The following is a 24,064-nucleotide window of genomic DNA, read 5'->3' as shown; positions in this document are numbered from 1 at the left end:
AAACTATACATTTGTGACATATCTACATATTAAATTAATTTATTTTAAGAAAAAATAAATTTAGAGTACTCAATTCATTTTACCAATTAAGAGGCAATTTAGCGTGGCCAGTCCACCTAACCTGCACATCTTTGGGTTGTGGGAGTGAACCCCACGCAAACACAGGGAGAATGTGCAAACTCCACACGGACAGTGACCCAGAGGATCGAACCTGGGACCCTGCGACGTGAGGCAGTAGTGCTACCCACTGTGCCACCATGGTGCCGTTAAATTAGTTTCTAGGTCATTAATTAAACCACCAAGTACTCCAGTATAAAGCTATTGATAAATACAAATACCAATTATATTTTGTAATTGAAAGCACAGTGGTGCATTTGTTCATCTTGCACTTTACTATCTGATACAAACAAGGTGGTGATTTGAATGATAAAATTTCAAAACTTAACATGAATATAATTATAAAGACATGAGCCGACATGCATCAAAATCAAGAAAAATAGGTATTGCTGATTTTTTTTTTAAAAGAGAAAAATGGAAATATTAATTTAATACCAGTCAGGAACTCGATGCCAATCTGTAAATATTCCACCAGTGCACTGGGCTCCGCACTCAATCAGGTGACCTGCAAGACTAAACACCAAATGAAAATGTTGTGTAAAATGTAGAAACACACCTTTTTGAGTTAAACAAGATGAAGATGCAAAGTTCAAAACAGTTAGGCGCCCAGTGAACTGTCCAAAAACCTCTATCTGCGAGCTGTGTTAAACCGAACCCAGACTGAAAATTTGGAATCTTTCTCCCCCTGCTGGATTCAAGATGTGTAGCAAAATGAATTTCAGCAGTCCAGCTCTGAGAGCATAATGCAAAATTCCCCTTAATTCAGCCAATCTGGCAATCTCATTAAAAGATGCCATTAAGCATGGCTGGTGTGGACACTGGAAAAAATGGCACAGGGGTTGAATGCTCCCCTGAAGTTGTCAATGTTCAGCCCAGACAATGTTATTCTGAATTTAGTCTGTACGTTTTACAAATGTGAATGGCAGCCCGAGGGTTCCTATATTAATGGGGAGTGAGGGATGGAGTGCTGTTGGAGAACCAAAAATCTTGGGTGCAGATGTCCTGCTGAATTTAACTACTAAACCTCAATAGCAATTTTTCTTCTATTTCCTGCTCAGCAGTCAGCCGGATTATCTTCCTGTCCTGCTGTCAGGCAAGAATGCAAACGGCAAGAGGCCGCACCAGGGGACATTTGGAGATGGTGCCCAACAATTCGATGAGATCGGTTGTTGATGGGAGTTGGATCCTGGCAATCGGCAGGAAGGAAAAGGTCAGGGTTTGGGGTTGGATGGTTGATCGTGGCAGCAAAGAAAGACTGGAAGGAGAAAGGCCAAAGGTTTCTTTCAGGGGTTGAGAGGGGCACTCCGTTTCTCCAAGCTCACAAGGAGACTCTGTAAAGCAATTAAAGTTCTGCAGTCAATTTCTGACGTCACCATTTAGCTTCTCGGTTTCCAGAACTCTGGGAAATTTGGCCAGAAACCAGGCACCCAACTGCACCATGGGACCTAACAATGAAAAAACTAACTATATGATCCATAGTGAAGAGGACAGATGTAGACTCCATGAAGATAGCAATGGAACAAGTGAGAGGCAAATGGAGCTCAATCCAGAGAAATATGAAGTAATGAATTTGGGAGAGGCTAACAAGGCAAGAGAATGCCCAATAAATGGTAGGACACAGAAGTGTGGAGAACGGAGAGACCTTGGGAGTGCCTGTCCATTTATCTGGATAGGTAGATGAGGTGACCAATGAGGAATAATATCAATGAAGAATGCCACGTGGACCCGACAGGTTGTAGTCTGCAGTGCTGCCTGCCTCTGGGAATTGACACAAATCTGGGACATGAACAAACTTCTCTCCCTAAAATATCTAACATGTGGACTAATATTTCCTAACATCTGATGAAGTAATGGTATCTTACTCTTGGCTCAAACAGTGTAGTGCAAGGATAGATACAATAATATTTTCATCACACCCGCCTTTTAAAGGAATCCTAAATCTGTTCAGAAAAGTCTCCTCCCAGATGTATGCAATTAGAGTACCGCTGAATTACTTGCACTTCAAAGTTTCTAGATTAAAAATCATATTATAATAAAGTGATTCCAGGACACTGAACGATCAGATCTGATTTGAACATTTTATATCACTTTGAAATTAGTACAATAAAATCATTGGAGTTTAGGGAGTCTTAGCCTGTCTGATTTACACACAACTCCAGTCCAACATTGTGCAGCTGATTCTTCATTCCACTTGACATGGTCAAACAAGACGCTCAAAACGGTACCAACTTCGGAAAGAGGAGGCTGTTTTATTAGGATGGGCTCACTTATACTAGGACTAGGATCAGTGTTCTGATTAATCATTTAGTTAGGGCTGTGAACAGGACTTTAACCAAAGAGGGAAGAGGGAGGATTCAGAGGAAGGGAGATTTAGAAATCTGAAGAGAAAAGTCAGCACAATAGAACAGTGCAGCAATTTAGATAAAGACAGTGGTGCAGATTTTCATCCCGGATCGGGTGCGCAGAGACGGAAGATTTCCTAGCATATGGACGGAGCCTTTAAAAATGTCCATCCGCAGGTCAGATATGCAGCAGGACAGGAGGTTGAGCTGAAAGAGCAATCTGAAAGGACATCCCAGAACTAGTGAGGAGGCTATCAGCTGCGGAGGCCTGCCTCTGTGCTCCATACTGCGTTTGATTTTTTAAAAAAACAGCCCTCACCCCTCCACATACTCCTTATGCCCCATTCATAACAATCTATGCCAAGGCACATCCCTTGTACCCCCATGTCTCCTCATATCCCCACACCAACTTGGTGCCAACTCATGCCAGCCAATGTCTCCCACCCAGCAGACTTTTCACTTAACCCCTCTGTGCCAACTTACCTGATTAGTTCCTTGACAGCTGAACAGTCATAGACAGTTATTTGACAACTTGACAGTTCCAATGCGTTTGTGCGTACAAAAGTGCATGATCATATTCACTTTAGACAAAGGAGCCTTTGTGGATTGGCCACGCTAAATTGCCCCTTACTTGGAAAAAAATAAATAACTGGGTACTCTAAATTTATTTTTAAAAATGTACGTGCAAAAACCCATCCAACTCTGGTCCCAGGCCTGTAAAGATGGGAACTGCTGGGTTCTGGGGTGGGACACCGAAATTTTGGCCATTTCCAGGATTTTTGTGGAGAGCCTCTCCATCATGGCAAAATCTGGGCCAAGACGTTTAATGCTAGTAGGATTTCAGCGATTGGGTACCCAGTGAGGCATCTTCAGAGATGGCGGAATAGCCTGCTACGATTTTCCAAATTCCACAGATTCTAGAATGGTCCCAGCAGATTGGAAGCTAGCAAATGTAGCACCACCAAAATTAAAACAAATTAAAAATCTAATTCAATAAAATAGGAACTAAAGGCTCGGCAACATGTTATAGCTGCAGCCTTTGGGAGATGGTAGACCCTATTATGGCTCATAGCGACCACATCTGTGGCAAATATTGGCTGCTCGAGGAGCTCCGACTCAGAGTTAATGAGCTAGCGTCTGGGCTTCAGACACTGCAATACATCGGGGCTTACTTGGACTCTGTTTCAGGAGGCAGTCACACCCCTTAGATTAACTTCCTTTAATTTGTTCAGTGGTCAGGGACAGGAGAGTGTTACTACAAGTGAGGCAGGTAGAGATATCCAAGATATCCAGATATCCAAGGACTATCTGACCTGCAGGAGTCTCTGCCTCTGCCCTTGTCCAACAGGTACTATATTCTTGCTCCCTATGTGAACAAGGGCGTGAACTGTAGGGAGGATGAGCAAACTGACTACAGCACCATGGTACAGGGAGCCATTCAGGTCAGGGGAGAAAAGAGAAATGTAGTCGTGGATGGCAATAGTATAATCAGGGCAGTAGGCATTGTCCTCTGCAGCCATGATCGAAAGTCCTGATGGCTCTGTTGCCTGTCTGGTGCCAGGATTTGAGACATCTTGTCTGGGCTAGTGCGGAACTTACAGTGGGAGGGGGGAGAATTCCGTGTAGTGGTCGATGTAGGTACCAACGACATAGATGGAATGATGAAAAGAGGTTCTGCAGCCCAGAAACTTAGTTTATTTACGATAACTATTATATGCATCACACGGTAGATTCCAACTGGGTCTACCTTTCTGGCGCACAACTGGCCAGCTTTATATATCATTGTTTAGAGGAACCCCTGCCCACTTTGGTATTCTGCAAGATTCACAGGGAAGTTAATTGTTCCCACCCTCTAAGATTCTTTTTTTAAAAAAAAATTTAGAGTACCCAATTATTTTTCCAATTTAGCATGGCCAATCCACCTAACCTGCTCATCTTGGGTTGCGGGGATGAAACCCACGCAGACATGGGGAGAACGTGCAAACTCCACACACACAGTGACCCGGGGCCGGGATCGAACCCGAGTCTTCAGCGTCACAGGCAGCATGTTAACCACTGCGCCACCATGCCGCCCTCTCTGTAAGAGTCTTGTGGGTTATAACAGAGTGTCACGGTATTGTAGGTGTTGGCAGGCTTAAAAATGGGTGACGCTCCAAGTCCAGATGAACTGTGTCCCAGGCTGCTGAGAGAGATGAGGGACGTGATTGCAGGGGCTTTGACCCTAATTTTGAATTCCTCTCCGGCCACACAGGAGGTGCCAGAGAACTGGAGAACAGCTAGTATGGTTTCACTATTTAAGACACTATTGCAGAGATAAGACAGGGAACGACAGACCAGTGAGTCTCACGTCAGTGGTAGAAACATAGAAAACAGGAGCTGGAGGCCATTTTGCACTTCGAGCCTGCTCTGTCATTCATTACGATCATGGCTGATCATCCAACTCAATGGAGAAAATTCTGAAGGAGAGTATCTATCTCCACTTTGAAAGACAAGGTTTGATCAGGGATTGTCAGCATGGCTTTGTCAGAGGGAGGTCATGCCTAACAAATCTGATTGAATTTTTTCAGGAGGTGACTAGGTGTGTCGATGAGGGTAGTGCTGTTGATGTAGTTTATATGGATTTCAGCAAAGCCTTTGACAAGGTCCCACAGTGAGACTTCAAGGTAAATGTATATGGGATACAGGGTAATTTGATAAGGTGAATTGGAAATTGGCTTAGTTGTAGGTGACAGGGGGTGATGACAGAAGGCTGTTTAGTGACTGGAAGCTAGTGTCCAGTGGTGTACCACAGGGACCCGTACTGGGTCCCCTACCATTCATCATTTATATAAACAACATAGATGACTATGTGGGGGGTAGGATCAGTAGGTTTGTGACTGCCACAAAGATTGGCCAGGTGGTTAACAGTGAGATCGAGTGTTTTGTGTCACAGGAAGATATAAACAGGATGGTCAAATAGGCAGAAAAGTGGCAGATGGAATTTAATCTCAAAAAGCGTCAGGTGATACACTGTGGAATACGTAGTATTCAATGAATGGCATGACTCTGGGATGTTCTGAGGAAACAAGAGACCTTGATGTGTTTGTTTATAGATCTCAGAAGGCGGAAGGGCAGGTCAATAGAGTGGTGAAAAGGCATATGGGACACTTTGCCTTTATCAATCGGGGCCCAGATTACAAAAGCAGGGAGGCCATGTTGGAGTTGTGTAGAACTTTGGTTCACAGGACACAGATGTCCTGCTGTGTACAGTTCTAGTTGCCACATTATAGGAAAGATGTGATTGCACTGGAGGGATTGCAGAGGAGATGTACCAGGATGTTGCCTGGGATGGAACATTTCAGTTATGAAGAGAGGTTGGATAGGCCTGGGTTATTTCCGTTGGAGCAGAGAAGAATGAATGGGCGACCTGATCGAGGAGCTTGTGAGGGGCATGGACATGGTGGACAGGGAACAGCTGTACCCCTTAGTTGAAGTGTCAGTCACGAGGTGACACAAGTTCAAGGTGAGAGGAACTTTCGAGGGATGTGAGGAAAAACATTTTTTACCCAGAGAGTGGTGACAGTCTGGAATGCACTTTTGGGTCATAGAACATAGAACAGTACAGCACAGAACAGGCCCTTCGGCCCTCGATGTTGTGCCGAGCAATGATCACCCTACTCAAACCCACATATCCACCCTATACCCGTAACCCAACAACCCCCCCCTTAACCTTACTTTTTTGGACACTAAGGGCAATTTAGCATGGTCAATCCACCTAACCCGCACATCTTTGGACTGTGGGAGGAAACCGGAGAACCCGGAGAAAACCCACGCACACACGGGGAGGACGTGCAGACTCCGCACAGACAGTGACCCAGCCGGGAATCGAACCTGGGACCCTGGAGCTGTGAAGCATTTATGCTAACCACCATGCTACCGTGCTGCCCCGGTCAGTTGGGTCTCTGCCCCCAATTCCCTCTGGCAGGCCCACTATTTGAATGTTTTGTCACCTGGGTCGTTATCTTGGTCCACGGCTCCCCCTTCAGGCTCCCTTGGGTCTCTACCAACCTCTTTATCTCGGCCTCCAGGGCTCTCCTCCAGTCGCTCTGGTCCATTGATGACTTTTCAAGTTCCTGGATTGTTTTCCCCCTTCCAATCCCGTTGAACACTGTCTGCATAGGGGTAAGTGCCTGCGCCATCTGGATTTCCACCTTGGGGTGTGTGTGTGTTCTCTGTCCTGGTCGCCAGTCTCTCTCTCTCTGGGGTGGCCGGGGATCCCTCTCCTCGTGGGTCCGCCGACCCGCTTGCTGCTCCTGCCCTTTTCCGCAGTTTCTGGCTTCTCTGTGGCCCCTCGAGCTACTGCTTCCTGACATACTTTTCTTCTTCTCTGTCTCTCTGGATGAGCGGATGAATGAGTGTGATTTTCCAGGCTAAATTCGGCCAAATGTTCCTATTCTGCTGTGTTCTGGAGGAGAGCCACCTGATGGGCAACTACTCAGCACATCCCCGTCACCGGAAGTCCCTTGGGACATTTCATTACATTAAAAGTGCTATATAATTATATCTGTTGTTACTTCCACACTTGTCACTTCAACAACAGCATACAGATGTAAAGTTTTATTAACTAATTCTGATGCCGATTTCCTAACCACATTGGTCATTTAAAGTTAGAAGTTTTATGATCAGTTGTCCAGTGATATCTAACTATGGACATAAAGTGATGTAACTAAACAACACCTAATTGGTTGCAAGATGACAATTTCATCTAAATAGGCCCTATAATGCAAAGAAATTCCTGCCCTGCTCCACCAATGTGTGCTTTCTCATTTTCCAGACTACTTAACCTTATGGAATCACTAAAGAAGTATGTGAACACTGAATTTTGGGGCCATACAGTTCCACATAGACTTGCGCTGGGGCCTGTGATAGCTGGTTGAACAGTCATTGAACAATCAAACGTTGGCAAGAGAGACATTTTTATCTTCAGATATACATTAAATTTGAACCCACATCTGAGAGGTCAACAGTGTTCTTACCAACTATGTCATGTAATCATGTTAAAATATTTTAATATGGAAGTTATTTTCAACTAAAAGTGGAACAAAATGTAAACACAGTTTTTTAAAAGAATAATTTCCAAAGTGAGCAGCTTCTAAACAACAAGAAGGCAGTAATGATATCGATGAGAAATTATAACTTTTAAAAGGACACAAAAACATGTAGTCCTTAGACAGAAAAGACACAGCACAGAAAAAGCTTTACCTTCCAGCAGCCAACAGGTCAAAATCATTTTGCTTCCAGCCAAACTGCAATGAAACATAGGTTCAGGATGTTACTGATGAACTTGGAAACAAAATGAAAAGAGAAAAGATAATAGATGGAAATGAAAGAATACTTGTTGGCCCAGTATACTTATAGCACACCACAGCAAACAAGCTGCAAAAATAAAATACCACATGATAAGTTATATAAAGCCTCAAGATAATAACGTTCAACTGTTATAAAAACAGATAGCAGAGGGACACAAAAATGTACATCTGGAGCTAAGCATGTACTGCACAGCAACTGGCTCCAATTCTTGATAACAAAATGTTTACAATTTTCATCATGTATTTTTCGCCCGAGGGGTCAAAACTGGGCAAGTTGATAAAACAGTACCGGGATGGGTATTATGTAGCTTCAAAAAATATGAAAGCTATTTCCGTTTAGCCAACACAAAAAAATAAAGTGATGAAAATCTGAAACAAAAACCAAAAATGGGGGAAAGTGACTGGTCAACTGATGTCTCAATGAGTGTAACAGTTTTGTGACTTTTCAAAAATGCCTAATGAAGGGTCACTCCCAAAGTAATAGTCTTTTTTCCAGATGCTAATTAAATTGCACTCTCTTTTTCATTGATTTCCATTTAATTTTTTCACTCATTAAAATCTGCCAGCTAAATTACATTTGTAGGACGTTTGTATTTAAATTTGGCACCGCAACTGGGAGGGAAACAAAGATATGGGACTCTCCGTTTCTGAGACTAAGTGTGACACCGATCAGAATTTGTGGACTTTGATGGTAGAAAAACTGGCGCCGAACCTGGATCGATTCAGCAACTGTGGAGGGGCTAGCACCGGCGCCACCTGGATCACAATCAATTCCAATGAAAAACGGTGTAAGATTCGCTGGTTCCGTTATTGACATGCGGGTGGCTGACAAGCTGCAGCCGCATATACACATTACAATCCCCACACACACACAGCCCAGCCAGCAAGATAGCACTGGTGGTGTTGGAGCATGCCCATAGTTTATGGGTCGGCTGGGGCACCTAGTCGGGTGGGGGGGGGGGGGGGGTGGGGAAACACCTATATAACCCGTGGCCCTAGGTTGACAATGGTCTGTCAGCGGCATGTGCAGCTGCATGGCTGCCTTTCCAGCTGTGGCAATGGTGTTCCATATCTGTCCACCCTGATCCCACAGCCCACCTCTTGGCCACCCCACCTCCCCCCCCCCCCCCCAGCCAATGGCAGAACTGTCAGCAAACTGTGGTGATGTTGGACACTTTCCGTAACCCCCCTCTCCCTCAGCAGCCACATGCCAGTTTCACGATTTTTAAAAGCACAATTGAACTGCGCCGTTGGGAACTCAGCGCCATTGGAGGCGGAGAATCGCGGTGGCCCTGGAGAATACCGGATCAGGCCCGCTAATGATATGCAAATGCCTTTTACTGTACGTGCATTCTGGACCGCATTGACGGCACTGTCGAGATGACAGCGAATTGCGATTTGGTGTCAAATAGGCATCCTCTGCAATTTTAGCGCCAGAACCTATTCTTCGCCCAATTGTGTTTTGCAATTTCGGCGTTAGCCAATGGAGAATGCCGCCTATGGTCACCAAACCTGACCTAACACCAGGCGACTACAACAACGTATAGACTATAATTCTGTCACAGAATACATCGGGGAAACCTTCAACTTCAACCCGGGTGTAAAACTGGGATTATTAGATCAAGGTCAATGGAGATGAAAATTAGGCAGCCGATATAATGACCAGCCAAATAACTACCCGTTTTATAACCCTCAAATGTAAGGTAGCCTCACTATAAGTGCTGGATGAATACAGAGGGTCTTGATGGCTGGCTATTGGTTTGCAATATTACAAGCTACAGAGGAGCTCATTGCATTACAATTGTGAGCACAAGTTATATATTATTTCTTAGTCTTACACATTCAGATGCAGAATGTCGAAGCCTGGACTTTGGGCGAGTGCCGGGTTTGTGAACTTGCTGCTGGTGGGGTGGGGTTGGCGGGGCGCGGGTGAAGGGTCGCTCACACCGCCTGGAGCGCGGGAAAGGGTCGGGGCGAGAAGCTGATCAGTTGTCCGGCGAGCCCCGGGCCAAAGCTGCACCGTCCCCTCCGAACTAGCTGGTAAGTTACATTACTCAAATCAATAAGAATTGAAACTCCTGCAACGGCAGCTAATAAACATGTCCACGTTTCGGACATCTTGCTTCTGGATAACATTTATCACCTCTTGTGATCCATAGATATTTGTCAGGAAACGGGTTAAATATTTGATTATAATTATTTCAGTTCAAAAGTTGAACAATCTCCACAATTTTTGATGTATTAATTACCGTTATGCTGGATGTTAATTTAAAGTGGCACTTGATGGGTACAGAATTACACCGAACCAGGTCCTTCGTTGAATAAGGTCTTGAGACCCAATCACACGTGGGTCTGACCGAGGGAGGAAGTCGTTTTATCTCCATTTAATATCCACACAATCACGTTTTGCAACAGGACTGGTTTGATGGTGGTCAGGACTGGCAAGTCTGTATGGAATCGCCTTGCTCGGGTGTACTATCGACTTCAGCACTCGTCATTTTAAAATACAGTTACCTCAGCGGAAATCAACTAACTCCGTCAGCATTGACCAACTCTTCGTCCAACTTGTGGAGTGAAGCCATTCTATGTGACCAGCGGAACAAATGTTCAAATTGCTGTTGAGGCGAGAGTGGTTGCTGGGGCCTAGGAGGAAAATTAGGCTGCCGGTAGGGGCAGGGGCGCCAAGGAGAGACTGGCTGCGGGCCCCAAATTGGGGCTGGGTTGTTAGGTGGGGTGCTGAAGAGACTTGTGGGGTTGAGTGTGTGTGTGTGTGAAAGAGAGTGTGTGTGTGAAAGAGAGTGAGTGAGTGTGTGTGAAAGAGAGTGTGTGTGAAAGAGAGTGAGTGAGTGTGTGTGAAAGAGTGTGAGTGTGTATGAGGGAGACTGCGAGAAAGAGAGTGAGTGTGAGAGAAAACGTCTGAGACATCCTCAAAGCCTCCTTGCAAAAATGCACTGGGTATCCCTTGCTCGAGACTACCCAAAATGTAGAAGAAGCACCTGCGAAGGCATCAACCATTTTGAATGTCTCCAGCACGCCCAGCTGGCAGTCAAACACAACAGCAGAAGGAGTGCACCAGAATCCGAACATCCCATCCACCTGTCTCGTCAAACAATATCTGCCCAATCCAGCACTGGACCTTTTAGTCTCCTCACGAACCACAATGCGGGTGTGGAAGGCATCTATTTGAGGGACTGCCTCAGGAGAAGACGGACTGTGTTTTGTGCGCGTGTATTTTGTGTGTGCTGAATTTCATGAGTGCCAGTCACACACACACTAGGCAGGAGCGGAGTGAACCTGAACCTACATCTGCCTGACATTCCTGAAAAAAATTGCCACATCACTGCAGGGCCAATTAACGCATGACGGGTTGGGAAACCTGCTAGAGGCTGTCATGAAACTGATTTGCACCCTGCTAATGTAAATTAAAGCAGCAAATAGATTAATTTGAAGTTCCTCCTACATGACAAATTTGTAACGCAAAAGATGCTGTGTAAAAATGACCATTTTAGAATTGTAACAGAATATTCAAACCCTACTGATATAAAGAATGCAATTTAAATTTCTGTTTAGCCCAATGTTTAGAAGTCAATACATTTAGCAAATAAAAATAAAAATAAGGGCAGCAGGGTAGCATGGTGGTTAGCATAAATACTTCACAGCTCCAGGGTCCCAGGTTCGATTCCCGGCTGGGTCACTGTCTGTGTGGAGTCTGCACGTCCTCCCCCTGTGTGCGTGGGTTTCCACCGGGTGCTCCAGTTTCCTCCCACAGTCCAAAGATGTGCGGGTTAGGTGGATTGGCCATGCTAAATTGCCCGTAGTGTTCTAATAAAAGTAAGGTTAAGGGGGGTTGTTGGGTTACGGGTATAGGGTGGATACGTGGGTTTGAGTAGGGTGATCATGGCTCGGCACAACATTGAGGGCCGAAGGGCCTGTTCTGTGCTGTACTGTTCTATGTTCTATGCAAGCAAGGACCAAGTGATAAAAATCAATTCCGAACATCAGCAGTTAAATCAATCTGTCACAACATTGCTCATTTCGTGCTTAAGAGTGCTTAAAAATAATTAAATACATATGATATGTATAGTAATCAATATAGTCTGGCTGGGACTTCCGGTGACAGGAATGTGCTGAGCAGATGCACAGAAGGTAGCTCTCCAACTAGAAAATCAAATTTAGGCAATTTTTTCTGAAATTAGTCTGCCAGATCTGGAGGGAAAGCACCCCCTCATCACCCTCTTCAACCACTAGCTGAAATGCCGAACAGCAGCTACATCGGAGGCTGCAAGGAGCCGAGAGGCAACAGGAGCCTAGAGATGCCAACAGGCGAGACAATGGACCCACGAGGCGAGGAAGCCCTGGCCGCACCTGAAAGAGGGGCCAACGAGCCATACAAGGAATTCCCCCTCGGCGGATAACGGTTGGAGGAAATTCCTCACCCGAGAGCTAAAGCAACTCGAGGAGGGCATAAGGCTTGATCCATTCAGCAGTTAAGGTGGTGGTCACTGAAGCACGAGCCACCATACAGGCAGCTCTCGACAAAGCGGAGAAGCGACTAGTGGCCCAGGAAAACACAATCAGAGAACTAGAGAAGGCCTCCACGGACCAGAGTGACCGGATCCTCACCCTAGAGATGGACATAGCAAGGTTTGTGGCGACCCAGGGGGGATCCTTAAGGGGAAGGTGGCGGACCAAGAGAACTGGTCGAAGCAGCAAAACCTCAGAATAATGGGACTGCCGGAGGGAACCGAAGGCAGAAACCCCACGGATTCCATGGCCCAGATGCTCGGGGGGGGGGGGGGGCACTTTTCCAGCCCGCCAGAGATGAGACATATCTCTGACCCAAACCCAGGACCGATGAACAACTGAGGCAATAATTGCGAAGATGCACCGGTACCAAGACCGGGAGAAAATCCTGAGATGGGCCAGGGAGACGAAAACCTTGAAGGGACACCAGATAAGAATATATCAGGATATTGGGGCAGGCCTGGCCAGGCACCGGGCCGAATTCAACAGAGCAAAGATGGCCCTGTACAAAAGTGGGGTGAAGTTTGGAATGCTTTACCCAGCCAAGCTTTGGGGAACCTACCAGACCAAGGAGCACTTTTTTTACGGCCCCTGCAGAAGCAGACAAGTTCGTCCAAGAGACGTCTGGGAAAGCAGAAGCACAGGTGAAGCCATCACCCTGATGAGACGGAGAAACTGAAATACAATTCGCACGGGATTGTACCACCTTGATCTAAAACCAAAAACGAAGGCACGGAGAAGAGTGGGCAAGAGCAGCGGGGCACAAGAACAGGAGAGGAAGAGGGGGAAGGGAGGAAAAACAGCAGGCAAAGGGAAAACTCAGATCGACCCCGGGAGTGGGGCCACCACACTAGCTAGCGCCAGGAGGTACAAGAGAGGGTGAGGCTGCGGCGCATCTCCCGTTGGGGGTGAGAGCACCTGGCGAAGGAAAACAACACAAGGAGGGGGAGAAAGCGGGGAGGGGGGGTCAGTACTGAATCATAGGGGAAACAAAGGAAAAAGGGGGGGAGGAGACGGGCTCTAGGCTGGCTACAATAGGCCACACTAGGCAACAGGGAACAAGATGGTACTGCAAACAACCAATTTGGAGGGTCCCCAAAGAAAGAGAAGCCCTTGAGTGCAGGGGCCCGGACACATGGTGAGCGTGGCCGTTTTGAATGGCCCCCTAACAAAGGGAAACCCTCGAGTGCAGGGGCGCATCTAAAAGGTAAGTATGGTTGATCCCACAAGAGGGGGGGGGGGTACAAAAACCCCTCATCAGGATAGTCACCTGGAATGGCCCATTGAAAGATCCAGTGTCTTTGCCTCCCTGAAAAGTTTGAACGCCGACATTGTCTTCCTCCGAAAGATACACCTGAGAGAGAAGGACCGACTGCGGGTAAGAAAGGGCTGAGTGGGACAGACCTACCATTCCTGCTATGGGACGAGGGCCAGAGGGGTAGCCATACTGATAACTAAGAGGATGGTGTTTATTGCAACAAGGATGGTTACAAACCCAGGGGGACGGTACATAATGGCCAGCAGTGTCCTGGATGGGACACCATTGGGTCCCGGTCAATGTGTACACGCCCAACTGGGACAACAGAGAGTTTATGAAGAAGACCATGGCGGAAATCCCCAACGTAGTCTTGCACCGACTATCAGGGTGCAGAACTTTAACTGCGTACAGGACCCATGGACAGACTGGTTGAACCCCAAAACAGGAAAGACCTCTAACGTGGCAAAGTAACACTCTGGGAGACGCTGACGGCTGTGATCAGGGGTGAGATTATTGCCTAAAAAGCACATTGAGAGAAGGAAGAGAGGATGGCTAGGGAACAGCTAGTTGACTCCATATTGGAGGTAGACCGGCGATAATCCAAGGCCCGACTGTAGAGCTTCTGGCGGAGAGGGAAAATCTACAAATGAACTTTGACCTGGTCTCTATGAGGAAAGCAGTGCACCAACTCTGCCAGCCACAGAGGACCCTGTACGAACACTGAGACAAAGCCTGCCGCCTGCTGGCTCACCGCTGGGAAAGCGGGCAGCCATGAAGGAAATAGCACAGATTACAGACAACTAGGGCAAACTAGTAGTGGAGCTAAAAAAGGTGAACAACGCATCCGAGGCCTTCTACTGGGGGCTGTGCACCTCCAAGCCCCCCCAAATGGGACTCTAGGATGAAGCAATTCCTTAATGGACTGGACGTGCCAATCATGGGGGAAGGATAGAAAACAGGGGCTGGAAGCACCACTAAACTGGGAAAAGTCATGGAGAGCTTCAACTCCATGCAGGCAGGAAAGACGCCAGGACCAGATGGATTCCCGGCAGACTTATGTTAAAAAAAATTGTTACAGCACTAGCGCCGCACCTGCAGGGAGATGTTCATGGACTCAATGGCAAGGGGCACCCGTCTGCCTACACTACCACAAGCCTCAATCTTGCTGATACCCAAGAAAGACAAGGACCATACAGATCCATCTCGCTGCCCAATGTAGACGTGAAAATACTGGCCTAAATCCGAGCCAGGTGACTGGAGAAATGCGTACCAGAGGTTGTGGCAGAAGAACCGATGGGCTTTGTTAAGGGTAGACAGCTAAAATCGAGCATCAGGCACCTGCTAAACGTTATAATGGGCTAATCGGGGGGGAGAGCACCGGAGGTGATCGTCTCCCTGGACGCAGAAAGGGCTTTCGACAGAATCATATGGATGTACCTCATACAATGATTCGGCTTGGAGCAGGGTTCACTGCTGAGGTGAAACTCTGTACAGAGCTCCCATGACGAGTGTGCAGACAAACACCACCAGCTCTAAGTACTTCCAGCTGCACAGAGGCATAAGGCAGGTATCAAGCCACTAGCGTTTGCACTCAGAGCGGTGAAGAACTGGAAGGGGATCCAGAGGGAAGACAGAGCGCAGCGTCTCACTCTGTGCAGATTACCTGATTGTCTACGTCGCAGACCCACAAAGCAGCATGGAGGGAATCAGGGCGCTCTTGAGAGAATTTGGAGCCTTCTCGAGCTACAAACTCAACCTGAGCAAAGGTGAAATTTTCCCGGTGAACCTGCAAGGGAGAGGGGCAGAGCTGGAGGGACTATTGTTCAAACAAGCCCAAAACAAGATCCAAATCGCCCACAACTGGACATGGATCCACAAATGGAATCTGGCCAGCCTGGCGGAGGAAGGTAAAAAGGACCTGCAGAGGTGGGACACACTCCCACTGTCCCTGGCAGGGAAGGTACAGTCGATCAAGATGAACGTACTGCCCAGGTTCCTCTTCCTGTTTAGATCCATACCAATTGACATCTCCAAGGCCTTTTTCAGGGTGTGTGTGTGAGGATGGATTGAAGCGAAGGTGTGGGGGGGGGGGGGGGTGAGAACCCCCAAAAAGCCCTGGAAAGAACGAGAAGCGTGGGGGTCCTGGCCTTCCCAAACTTGCAATCTTACCACTGGGTAGCAACAGCTGAAGGAGTGTAGGGACAGATAAAGGAAGCTGAATGGGTAAAAATGGAGAATTCCTGCACAGAGACCTTCCTCCGGGCCCTGGCCACAGCAGCGCTCCCATCCCACCGGCCCAAGCACCCTACAAGCCCAGTGGTGATAGCCACGCTCCGATCATGGAACTAACTAAGACAACACTTCGGTCTGACAGACCATGTCCAACATGGCCCCCATCTGCAACAATCATAGGTTTGCGGCAGCCGAAATGGACACCACCTTCAAAAGTTGCAGACAGGACAGAGGGGACAGTTAGGGACTTCTATACGGACAACAGACTGACAACGCTAGAGGAACCGACGGAGAAGTTCCAACTGACCTGAGCGACTGAGCTACGACACATACAAAATAAGACATATCCAAGGGCACCGAGACAATGACTATTTGAATAACTGCTGGACATGGGCACCTTGGGGGTGGTGGAGACTGCAGTGACTTGTATGGGCGACTACTGGCGAAGACACGCTACCCATTGGAGGAGACAAGAGAAAAATGGAAGGAAGAGCTAGGTTTGAAATAGGGTGGGGACTCTGGAGCGAAGCACTGAAGTCAACTCCACATGCAGCTGAAAGTGGTACACAGAACGCAACTAATCAGAATCCAAATAAGCAGGTTCTTCCAGCCAGCCACGCCCACATGTTCTGGGCGTGCCCCAGGCTTGTCGGGTTCTGGACCGCCTTCCTTGTCCAAGGTTGTGGGGATGATGGTGGCACCGTGCCCGAAAGTACCATCAGACCAGCCAGAACTCTTTATGGAGAGGAGGGCCGACACCCTAGCCTTTGCCTCCCTAATTGTCATCCAAAGAATCCTGTTTGGTGCTGCTGACCGCCAGTCACAACTGCAGACAATTTGGTTGACATGTCGGAATTTTTCCAAATGGAGCAATGGAACACCATCTGGGTGTTGGAAGACGTGGGGGCCATTCAACAACTTGTTCCAGGACCTGTTTGTAGCCAATAGATACCAACGAAGAGGAGGGGGGAGAGAATAATTCTGACCGTCCCCAACCACCACCCCACCCCTGGACCGAAAGTTTGTAAACACAGGCAACAAAATAAGAACAACCTGCCACGATATATAAGTTTCGCTATACTACCCCACTACGTACAGGATTGCAGAACCAGTGAATAAAGAAAGCACGCCATATAACAAGAAGGGGAGGGGCACTCAGGGGAGTTCTGGTTAGGACGCTAACTCAAATGTGGGGCTATTGTAAACTGTAACTGATGAGTACAGATTTGTTGATGTCTATATTCATTGTGTCTAAAAAGGAAAAACTTAGTAAAACCATTAAAAAATATATATAGTCTGGCCCACTGGCGTGACCAAAACGTGTTTATAATTTGGGGCGGGATCTTTGGAATCATAGAATCCCTGCAGTGCAGAAGGAGACCATGACCCATCGAATCTGCACCGACCCTCAAAGAGCACCCCACCTAGGGGAAATTTAACATAGCCAATCTACCTAACTTGCACAATTTTGGACTGTTGGAGGAAACCAGAGCACCCTGAGGAAACCCATGCAGACAGGAAGAGAAAGTGCAAACTCCGCACAGACAGTCACCCGAGGTCAGAATCGAACCTGGGCCCCTGGAGCTGAGAGTCAGCAAACGCTGTGCCGTCGTGCTGCCCCGGCTGTCCATGCCGGCTAGATTTTCCGGTCTCACTGATGGCGGACCCTGGGCGCGGTTTCCCAGTTGCATGGTTTGGATTCGGTGGGAAATACCATTGACAGTGGTGGACCAGATGATCCCGCCAGTGAGAAACACGCCCGGGGGAGGGCAGAGAGAGAATCGTGCGCTTAAGAGACAGAATTTGTATGGATCTGCAAACAAAACAAAAAAATTGCATCATCTTTTATTTATCTGACAAAAAGCTTCTGTCATCCTCCATCGATGCAGAAATCTTCACTATTAGAAATAGAACAGGCAACACCAAAGCACTGATTATAATACCAGCACCACTATCTATGTGCAGTCGAGAAAAAGGAACAAACACAACAAAAGGATTGGAGGTAAAGTTGGGGCTTGGCGGGTGGGAAGTTTTAATTCGACTTTCTGTTCTATGATCAGAATCTTCACACCAGGAAGTGGTATAGAAGTTGGAACATAAAGGAGAAAATAACATCCCAACAATAACCATAGATAACCTGTGACCAAAGCAAAGCAGCTGATGTTGGAAGATTTACCCAACAAGATAGGGTAATATCTGTACTGAGAATGAATAGATGTAAACATGGTGAATAGTTGGCCATGTGGAACAATTTTAGAGCAACCCAGATGTGGAAGATGTGTTTACATTTCAAACCCCTCGATAGCCCATGAAACGGGCACGGATAAGAACTAAGAGGGAACAACCAGAATCTTTCTGTTTATGAAAAACTGCAGGAAGAAAAATTAAAATAAATCCTCATTTTCGCACATGCCTCGTGTTCAAGCTGCCAGGAACGGAAATTTGCTTTTATGCCTCAGATTCTACAAATGTCTTGTTGCACAGCCTAAATAACAGCAAAAGTCTTCCTTTTGGTTCCTGTGGGGAAGACCTTCAGATATCCCATACAAATGTTTTAGAATGGGTTTCTTTGTCGTGTCATCTTGATGTTCACTCTTTGGGTAATCAGGGCAAATGAGAGAGTTTAAATATTTCTTCTCAAATTTAATCTAAAAAACTGCAATGAAAGGAACCATTACCAAAACATCAGGGGCTGGATTCTCCGACCCCCCCAGCTCCACCAGGTAGGGGAGAATCCCAGCCCAGGTTATGTCTGGGATGTCTTGAGTTCACAATCTCCCTAAAGAATCTGAGTATGTCAAAGTGAGATATTGCACAATAATCCACCACCTCGCCCATGTAATTACCCTGAAATCTGAAGAAATGCCAGACTTCTGGTGTCACAGACTTGGTGCAACTACACTGGTAACCTTAAGACAATCGTTGAAGAACATTAGCTGAGACCTCCGCAGTTGTATTGGCCAGAATTTTACATTGCGTGTAATGTAATGCCCAGAGGCACTTATCGCAGGCAAAGACTTGGATACACGTCCTGACACCATTGCGTATTCCCACAATATTTCTGTGGATGGGCTTTTGGGCGAGTGGGAAGCGTGCTGTCGACAATTAAGCGGCCTATCAGGCCCATTAAGGAGTCAATTAAAAGCGATTGCATGTGACTCGTTTACTTTTACAGTTGACACGTGGACCAATTGGTCAGGTAGCCTTGATGTTTTAGCTACAACCTTGATCCAGGGTGGGATATAAACATACCAAAATGGAGCAGAAGTAGTCCATTCGGCCCTTTAAGCCTGCTCCCCATTCAGTAAGATCATGGATGATCTATATGTGTTGAATTCTACATTCCTCATCTACCCCAATAACCTTTGATTCCCTTGCCTAACAAGAATGTACCTACTTCCACATTAAAATAATTTGATGACCCTGCTTCCACTGCCTTCCGAGTTCCAAAGTCGTGCAACCCTCTGAGAGAACATACATCTCATCTCTGCCCTATAAGGATATCCCCTAATTTTAAAACAGTGCAGCCTCGTTCTGGACTCGCCCACAAGAGGAAACATCCCTTCAAAATCCATCTTGTCAATACCATTCAGAATCTTGTATCCTACAATCATGTTACCCCTCACTCTTTTAAACTCCAGTGTATTGACTCTTTTAAAGCCCAGCCTTTCCAACCTATCCTCCCAAGATAATTCCAGGTATCAACCCAGTAAACCTCTGAACCCTCTCCAATGGGATGAAATAAAATTTAACAGGTGTCTGGCGATTGAGGTTGACTGAGTTCTGCCGTCAGGTGTTTGAACATGCTGCCCAGATTGCTACGTTTTCTCATCACATTTAATTTGTAAAAGTCTGCAGCTCCCTGAGACAGCCCCACAGCTGTCTGCCTTGAGGGAGCCGATTAGAAGCGCCAGCCCGCACCTTCTCTTTACTTTGTGTCTGCCCTCCTCCTGCCCCAACCCCACACCCCACCCTTTTTACCTAGTATTTGCAGGTAACATTTATAACAAGGCTTCTGTAAAGTAAAAAAGGAAAAAACCCTGACAACAGTTAACTTTAAAAGGGGCCAACACCTGTAACCATGGTGATTAGGAAAATATTTTGAGCTCTGAGCCTTTCTCAGCAGGTGTTCTACGCTGGCTGCCCATTAATTGGCCAGCCAGCATCAAATTGTGTTCCGGGGCCGATTGCGGCCGAAGCGCAATTTGGGTCTGCTTCCCGAAGCGTTGAGTGTGCGCGCCCAACGGGTGCAAACTTCAGACCACTGCGCCTGTAAGAGTTAGCGGCTTTCTAGAAAGTCTTCCTTGTCCAGTGACACTTGGGAATTCTGATCAATTTTGAGCACAAAAGGAGGGAAAATAGAACTGCAAAGTTAACATATTGAACCCAGACTGAAAACCAGTGGCCTTCATCTTTTTAAAAATGTATTTTATTACAAACATTTATCAAGGGCAGCACGGTAGCATTGTGGATAGCACAAATGCTTCACAGCTCCAGGGTCCCAGGTTCGATTCCAGCTTGGGTCACTGTCTGTGCGGAGTCTGCCCACCCTCCCGGTGTGTGCGTGTGTTTCCTCAGGTTTCCTCCCACAGTACAAAGATGTGCAGGTTAGGTGGATTGGCCATGATAAATTGCCCTTAGTGTCCAAATTTGCCCTTAGTGATGGGTGGGGTAACTGGGTTATGGGAATAGGGTGGAGGTGTTGACATTGGGTAGGGTGCTCTTTCCAAGAGCCGGTGCAGACTTGATGGGCCGAATGGCCTCCTTCTGCACTGTAAATTCTATGAAAACAGGTTACAGCGAATAAACGCCCCGGGAAACATTCTTTCCAGCAATCAGCTAAACAGTCTGTACAGATTTTTCTCCTTTTTCACCCTCCTCGCCCCCCCCCCCCCTCGATGAACAGCCCCTCAAATATGGTCACAAACATCCCCCACCTTTCCTCAAACCCCCCCTGAAGAGCCCTTTAACTCATACTTTATCTTCTCTAACCGTAGGAAGAACGATGCCGCTGCCCCGGTGGCGATACCGCCGCTACTCCAGCAAAATTCGCCACCGTGCAATCCCGTACCAGCCTCCCCGGACAGGCGCCGGAATGTGGCGACTAGGGGCTTTTCACAGTAACTTCATTGAAGCCTACTCGTGACAATAAGCGATTTTCATTTTCATTACATTTCATCAGAGAGGCAAAGGCCACGGCAATCGGCCTTCCTCTCCATGAGCTCCGGTTTCTCTGAAATCCCACTAAAGGTTCCGGGTCCTCCACCTCCTACACTACCCTGGCTAAGACCGCGAACACTCCCACCCAGAATCATCCCAATTTTTTGCAACTCCAAAACATGTGCGCGTGATTCGCTGGCCCCTGCCCAAACCTCTCACACTCATCTACTTCCTGAACTCATTTTTGTTCAAATCATATGCCCCCGTGCACCACCTTAAACTGTATCAGGCTCATCCTTGCACAAGAGATCCCGTTTACCCTACACAGTGCCTCACTCTATACTCCCCAATTGATCTCCCCTCCGAACTCCACTTCCCATTTCTCCTTGATCTTCACCACCCACTCGCCTCCCTGCTCCCCCAGTCACTTGTATATATCCCCAATTTTTCCCTCCCCTTCCTCATCAGGAGGCAGCAGTCGCTCCAGCAGGGTGTATTCCAGCAAGCTAGGAAACCCCCACCAAATCTTTTGCGCAAAGTCCCTAAACTACAGATATCTGAACTCCCCCCTCATCAGCAGCTCTACCCTCTCCCTTAGCTCCTCCAGACTGGCGAACCCTTCCTTCATATACAGATCCCTCAACTTGACCAGCCTGACTTCCCTCCACCTACTGTATACACTATCCACCAGCCCCCCCCCCCCCCCCCCCCCCCCCACCACACACACACACCGGCTCAAGCCTATGATTCTCGCACAGCGGTGTTAGCATAGTCATTCCTTCCACCCGAACATGCCTTCTCAACTGATTCCATATCTTCACCGTGGCTCCCTGAATACCTACTTGGAGCCTTTGGCAACGCTGCCATCACCAGAACCCTCAAACTAGACCCTTTACATGATTCATCCTCCATCCTAACCCACTCTACCCCTTCTTCCCACCACCGCCACACCTTGTCCACATTCGCTCTCCAATAATAATGAAGCAAGTTCGGCAATGCCAACCCCCCCTGCTATCTCTGCCTCTGCAGCAGGGCCCTCCCCACCCTCGACATCTTCCCCGCCCATACAAAGTCAGAAATGATTGTGTCCACTTTCCGAAAAAAGATCGGGAGAGCTTGAAAGATAAACAAGAACCTCGGCAGAATATTCATTTTCACCACTTGGACCCTACCTGCTAACGTTAAGTGTAGTGTATCCCACCTCTTAAGATCCTCCCTGACCTCCTCCACCAGCTTCATTAAGTTCCACTTATGGAGCCCCGTCCATTCCCTCGCTACCTGAATCTCCAAATACCTAAACTTAGCCCTCGCTACCGTAAATGCCATCTCCCCTAAATTAGCCCGCTGTGCCAGCTCATTCACCGGGAATACCTTGATTTTCCCTACATTCAGTTTGTATCCTGAGAACCATCCAAACCTCTCCAACAGGCCCATAATCCTTCTCATGCTCTCCCAACGGATCCGAAACATACAGCGAGGTCATCGGCATAGAGCGAGAGCGACATCTGATGTTCCCTGTGTCCCCTCATAATCCCCTGCCACTCTGCCGACCCCCTGAGAGCCATCGCCAATGGCTCTATGGCCAGCGCAAACAGCAAAGGCGACATCGGGCACCCCTGCCTCGTACCTCTGAAGTCAAAGCTTTGTGAGCTCATATCATTTGTCCTCACCCTCGCCCTTGGCGCCACATACAGCAACCGCACCCATGCCACAAATCTCGGCCCAAACCCAAACCTTCCAAAAACCTCAAACAAGTACCGCCACTCCACCCAATCAATTGCCTTCTCCACGTCCATGTACACCACCACCTCCGGTACCAGAGCCCCCGACGGATTCATCAACACATTCAACAGCTGTCTTATATTACTCGCGAGCTTCCTGCCCTTCACGAAGCCTGTTTGATCTTCTGCAATCACCCCCGGGAACCAGTGGCCTTCGTTATTGGAATAATTCCCACACGGGTTGTTAGACTGAGTAGATGAAAAATGTTTCCTACAGTAAATTTAAACAATGGCTGGTTTAATTTCTTTAGAGAAATAATAGTTACGACTGATGGTAAATAGCAACCAATGACCAGAAGAGGATGGGAAAACAGTAATTGGGTGTGTTGTTCGTAAAGCCACACATTCTGTTTTTTCAACTGAAGTCAAAGAACGGTTGGCAGGAAGGCATACTGATATTTACAGCTGATGCCGCAAGGCTCCTGCATTGAAATCTTATTATTCTTAAAAATCTATCACCAATACTGAAACTTGTATGGATCGAGTAAAAGACCCAGTCAACGTGTTTTTCTGGAGCTGCTGTGGTTGCATTTCATTGCAAATCTTTCATTGCAAAGAGTTCTGCGTCCTTAGCGATCCTTAGGAGATTAGATTCTTTGATCCACTTATGAATTAAGGAAATTGTGCACTGTACTGACAGCCACGCTGAGTAGATAGCTGGGAGAAATATTAATCATTGCAGACTACCAATTTATCTCCAAAACCAAGAGAACAGGAGACAGACAGGGGATTGTGCCTCCTTCAAGCAGGAACTAATTAGAAGAGTTTGAAGGGGAAAAACCCAGAATGATTGAATATAGGACAATAGGGACATTTGTCTAAATAAATATCAGTCTGTGGCCAAAACTAGCACTCAAAGAAAAAATAACTTGCAATTTATTCACGCCTTTCACAACCTCATAATGTCCCAAAGTGTTTTACAACCAGTGAAGTAATTTTTGAAGTGTAATCAATCACTGTTGTAATGTAAGAAGTGCATTAGTCAATTGCGCATAGCAAGCTCCTACAACCAGCAATGTGATAATGACCAAATATTCTGATTTGGTGATGCAGGGATAAATATTGACCAGGATGTGCCTAGAGTATAACAGTCAAGTTTTTATGCCAGAACTGAATAAAATATTTGTTGGACCGCAGCTAGTGTACTGTGTATAGTGCTGGTCGCCACATTATAGGAGGGCTGTGATTGGACTAGAGAGGATACAGAGGAGATTATGTGTATGTTGCCAGGGCTGGAGAATTTTAGTTATGCGGAAAGATTGGATAAATTGGAATTGTCTGGAATAAATGAAGCTGAATGGA

The 24,064-nt window shown here is 47.0% G+C and overlaps 1 protein-coding gene across 4 annotated transcripts in view; it reads right to left on the bottom strand.

The window, feature by feature from the left end:
* The window catches only part of lratb.1 (lecithin retinol acyltransferase b, tandem duplicate 1), a 253,628-nt gene that overhangs the window by 157,972 nt on the left and 71,592 nt on the right, over positions 1-24,064 (bottom strand). For all 4 annotated transcript variants that reach the window (XM_038792045.1, XM_038792044.1, XM_038792046.1 and 1 more), the window contains 2 exons: positions 7,701-7,744; positions 553-630 (listed from right to left, as the gene is read on the bottom strand). In XM_038792045.1, coding sequence (XP_038647973.1) covers positions 553-630; positions 7,701-7,744 — 122 coding nt within the window. The remainder of the gene's footprint in view (positions 1-552; positions 631-7,700; positions 7,745-24,064) is intronic.

The sequence above is a fragment of the Scyliorhinus canicula genome, chromosome 3 (assembly GCF_902713615.1).
Source record: "Scyliorhinus canicula chromosome 3, sScyCan1.1, whole genome shotgun sequence".
Taxonomy (NCBI): Eukaryota; Metazoa; Chordata; class Chondrichthyes; order Carcharhiniformes; family Scyliorhinidae; genus Scyliorhinus; species Scyliorhinus canicula.
Note: the sequence above shows the minus strand (reverse complement) of the source record. Positions and strands in the feature narration are given on the sequence as shown.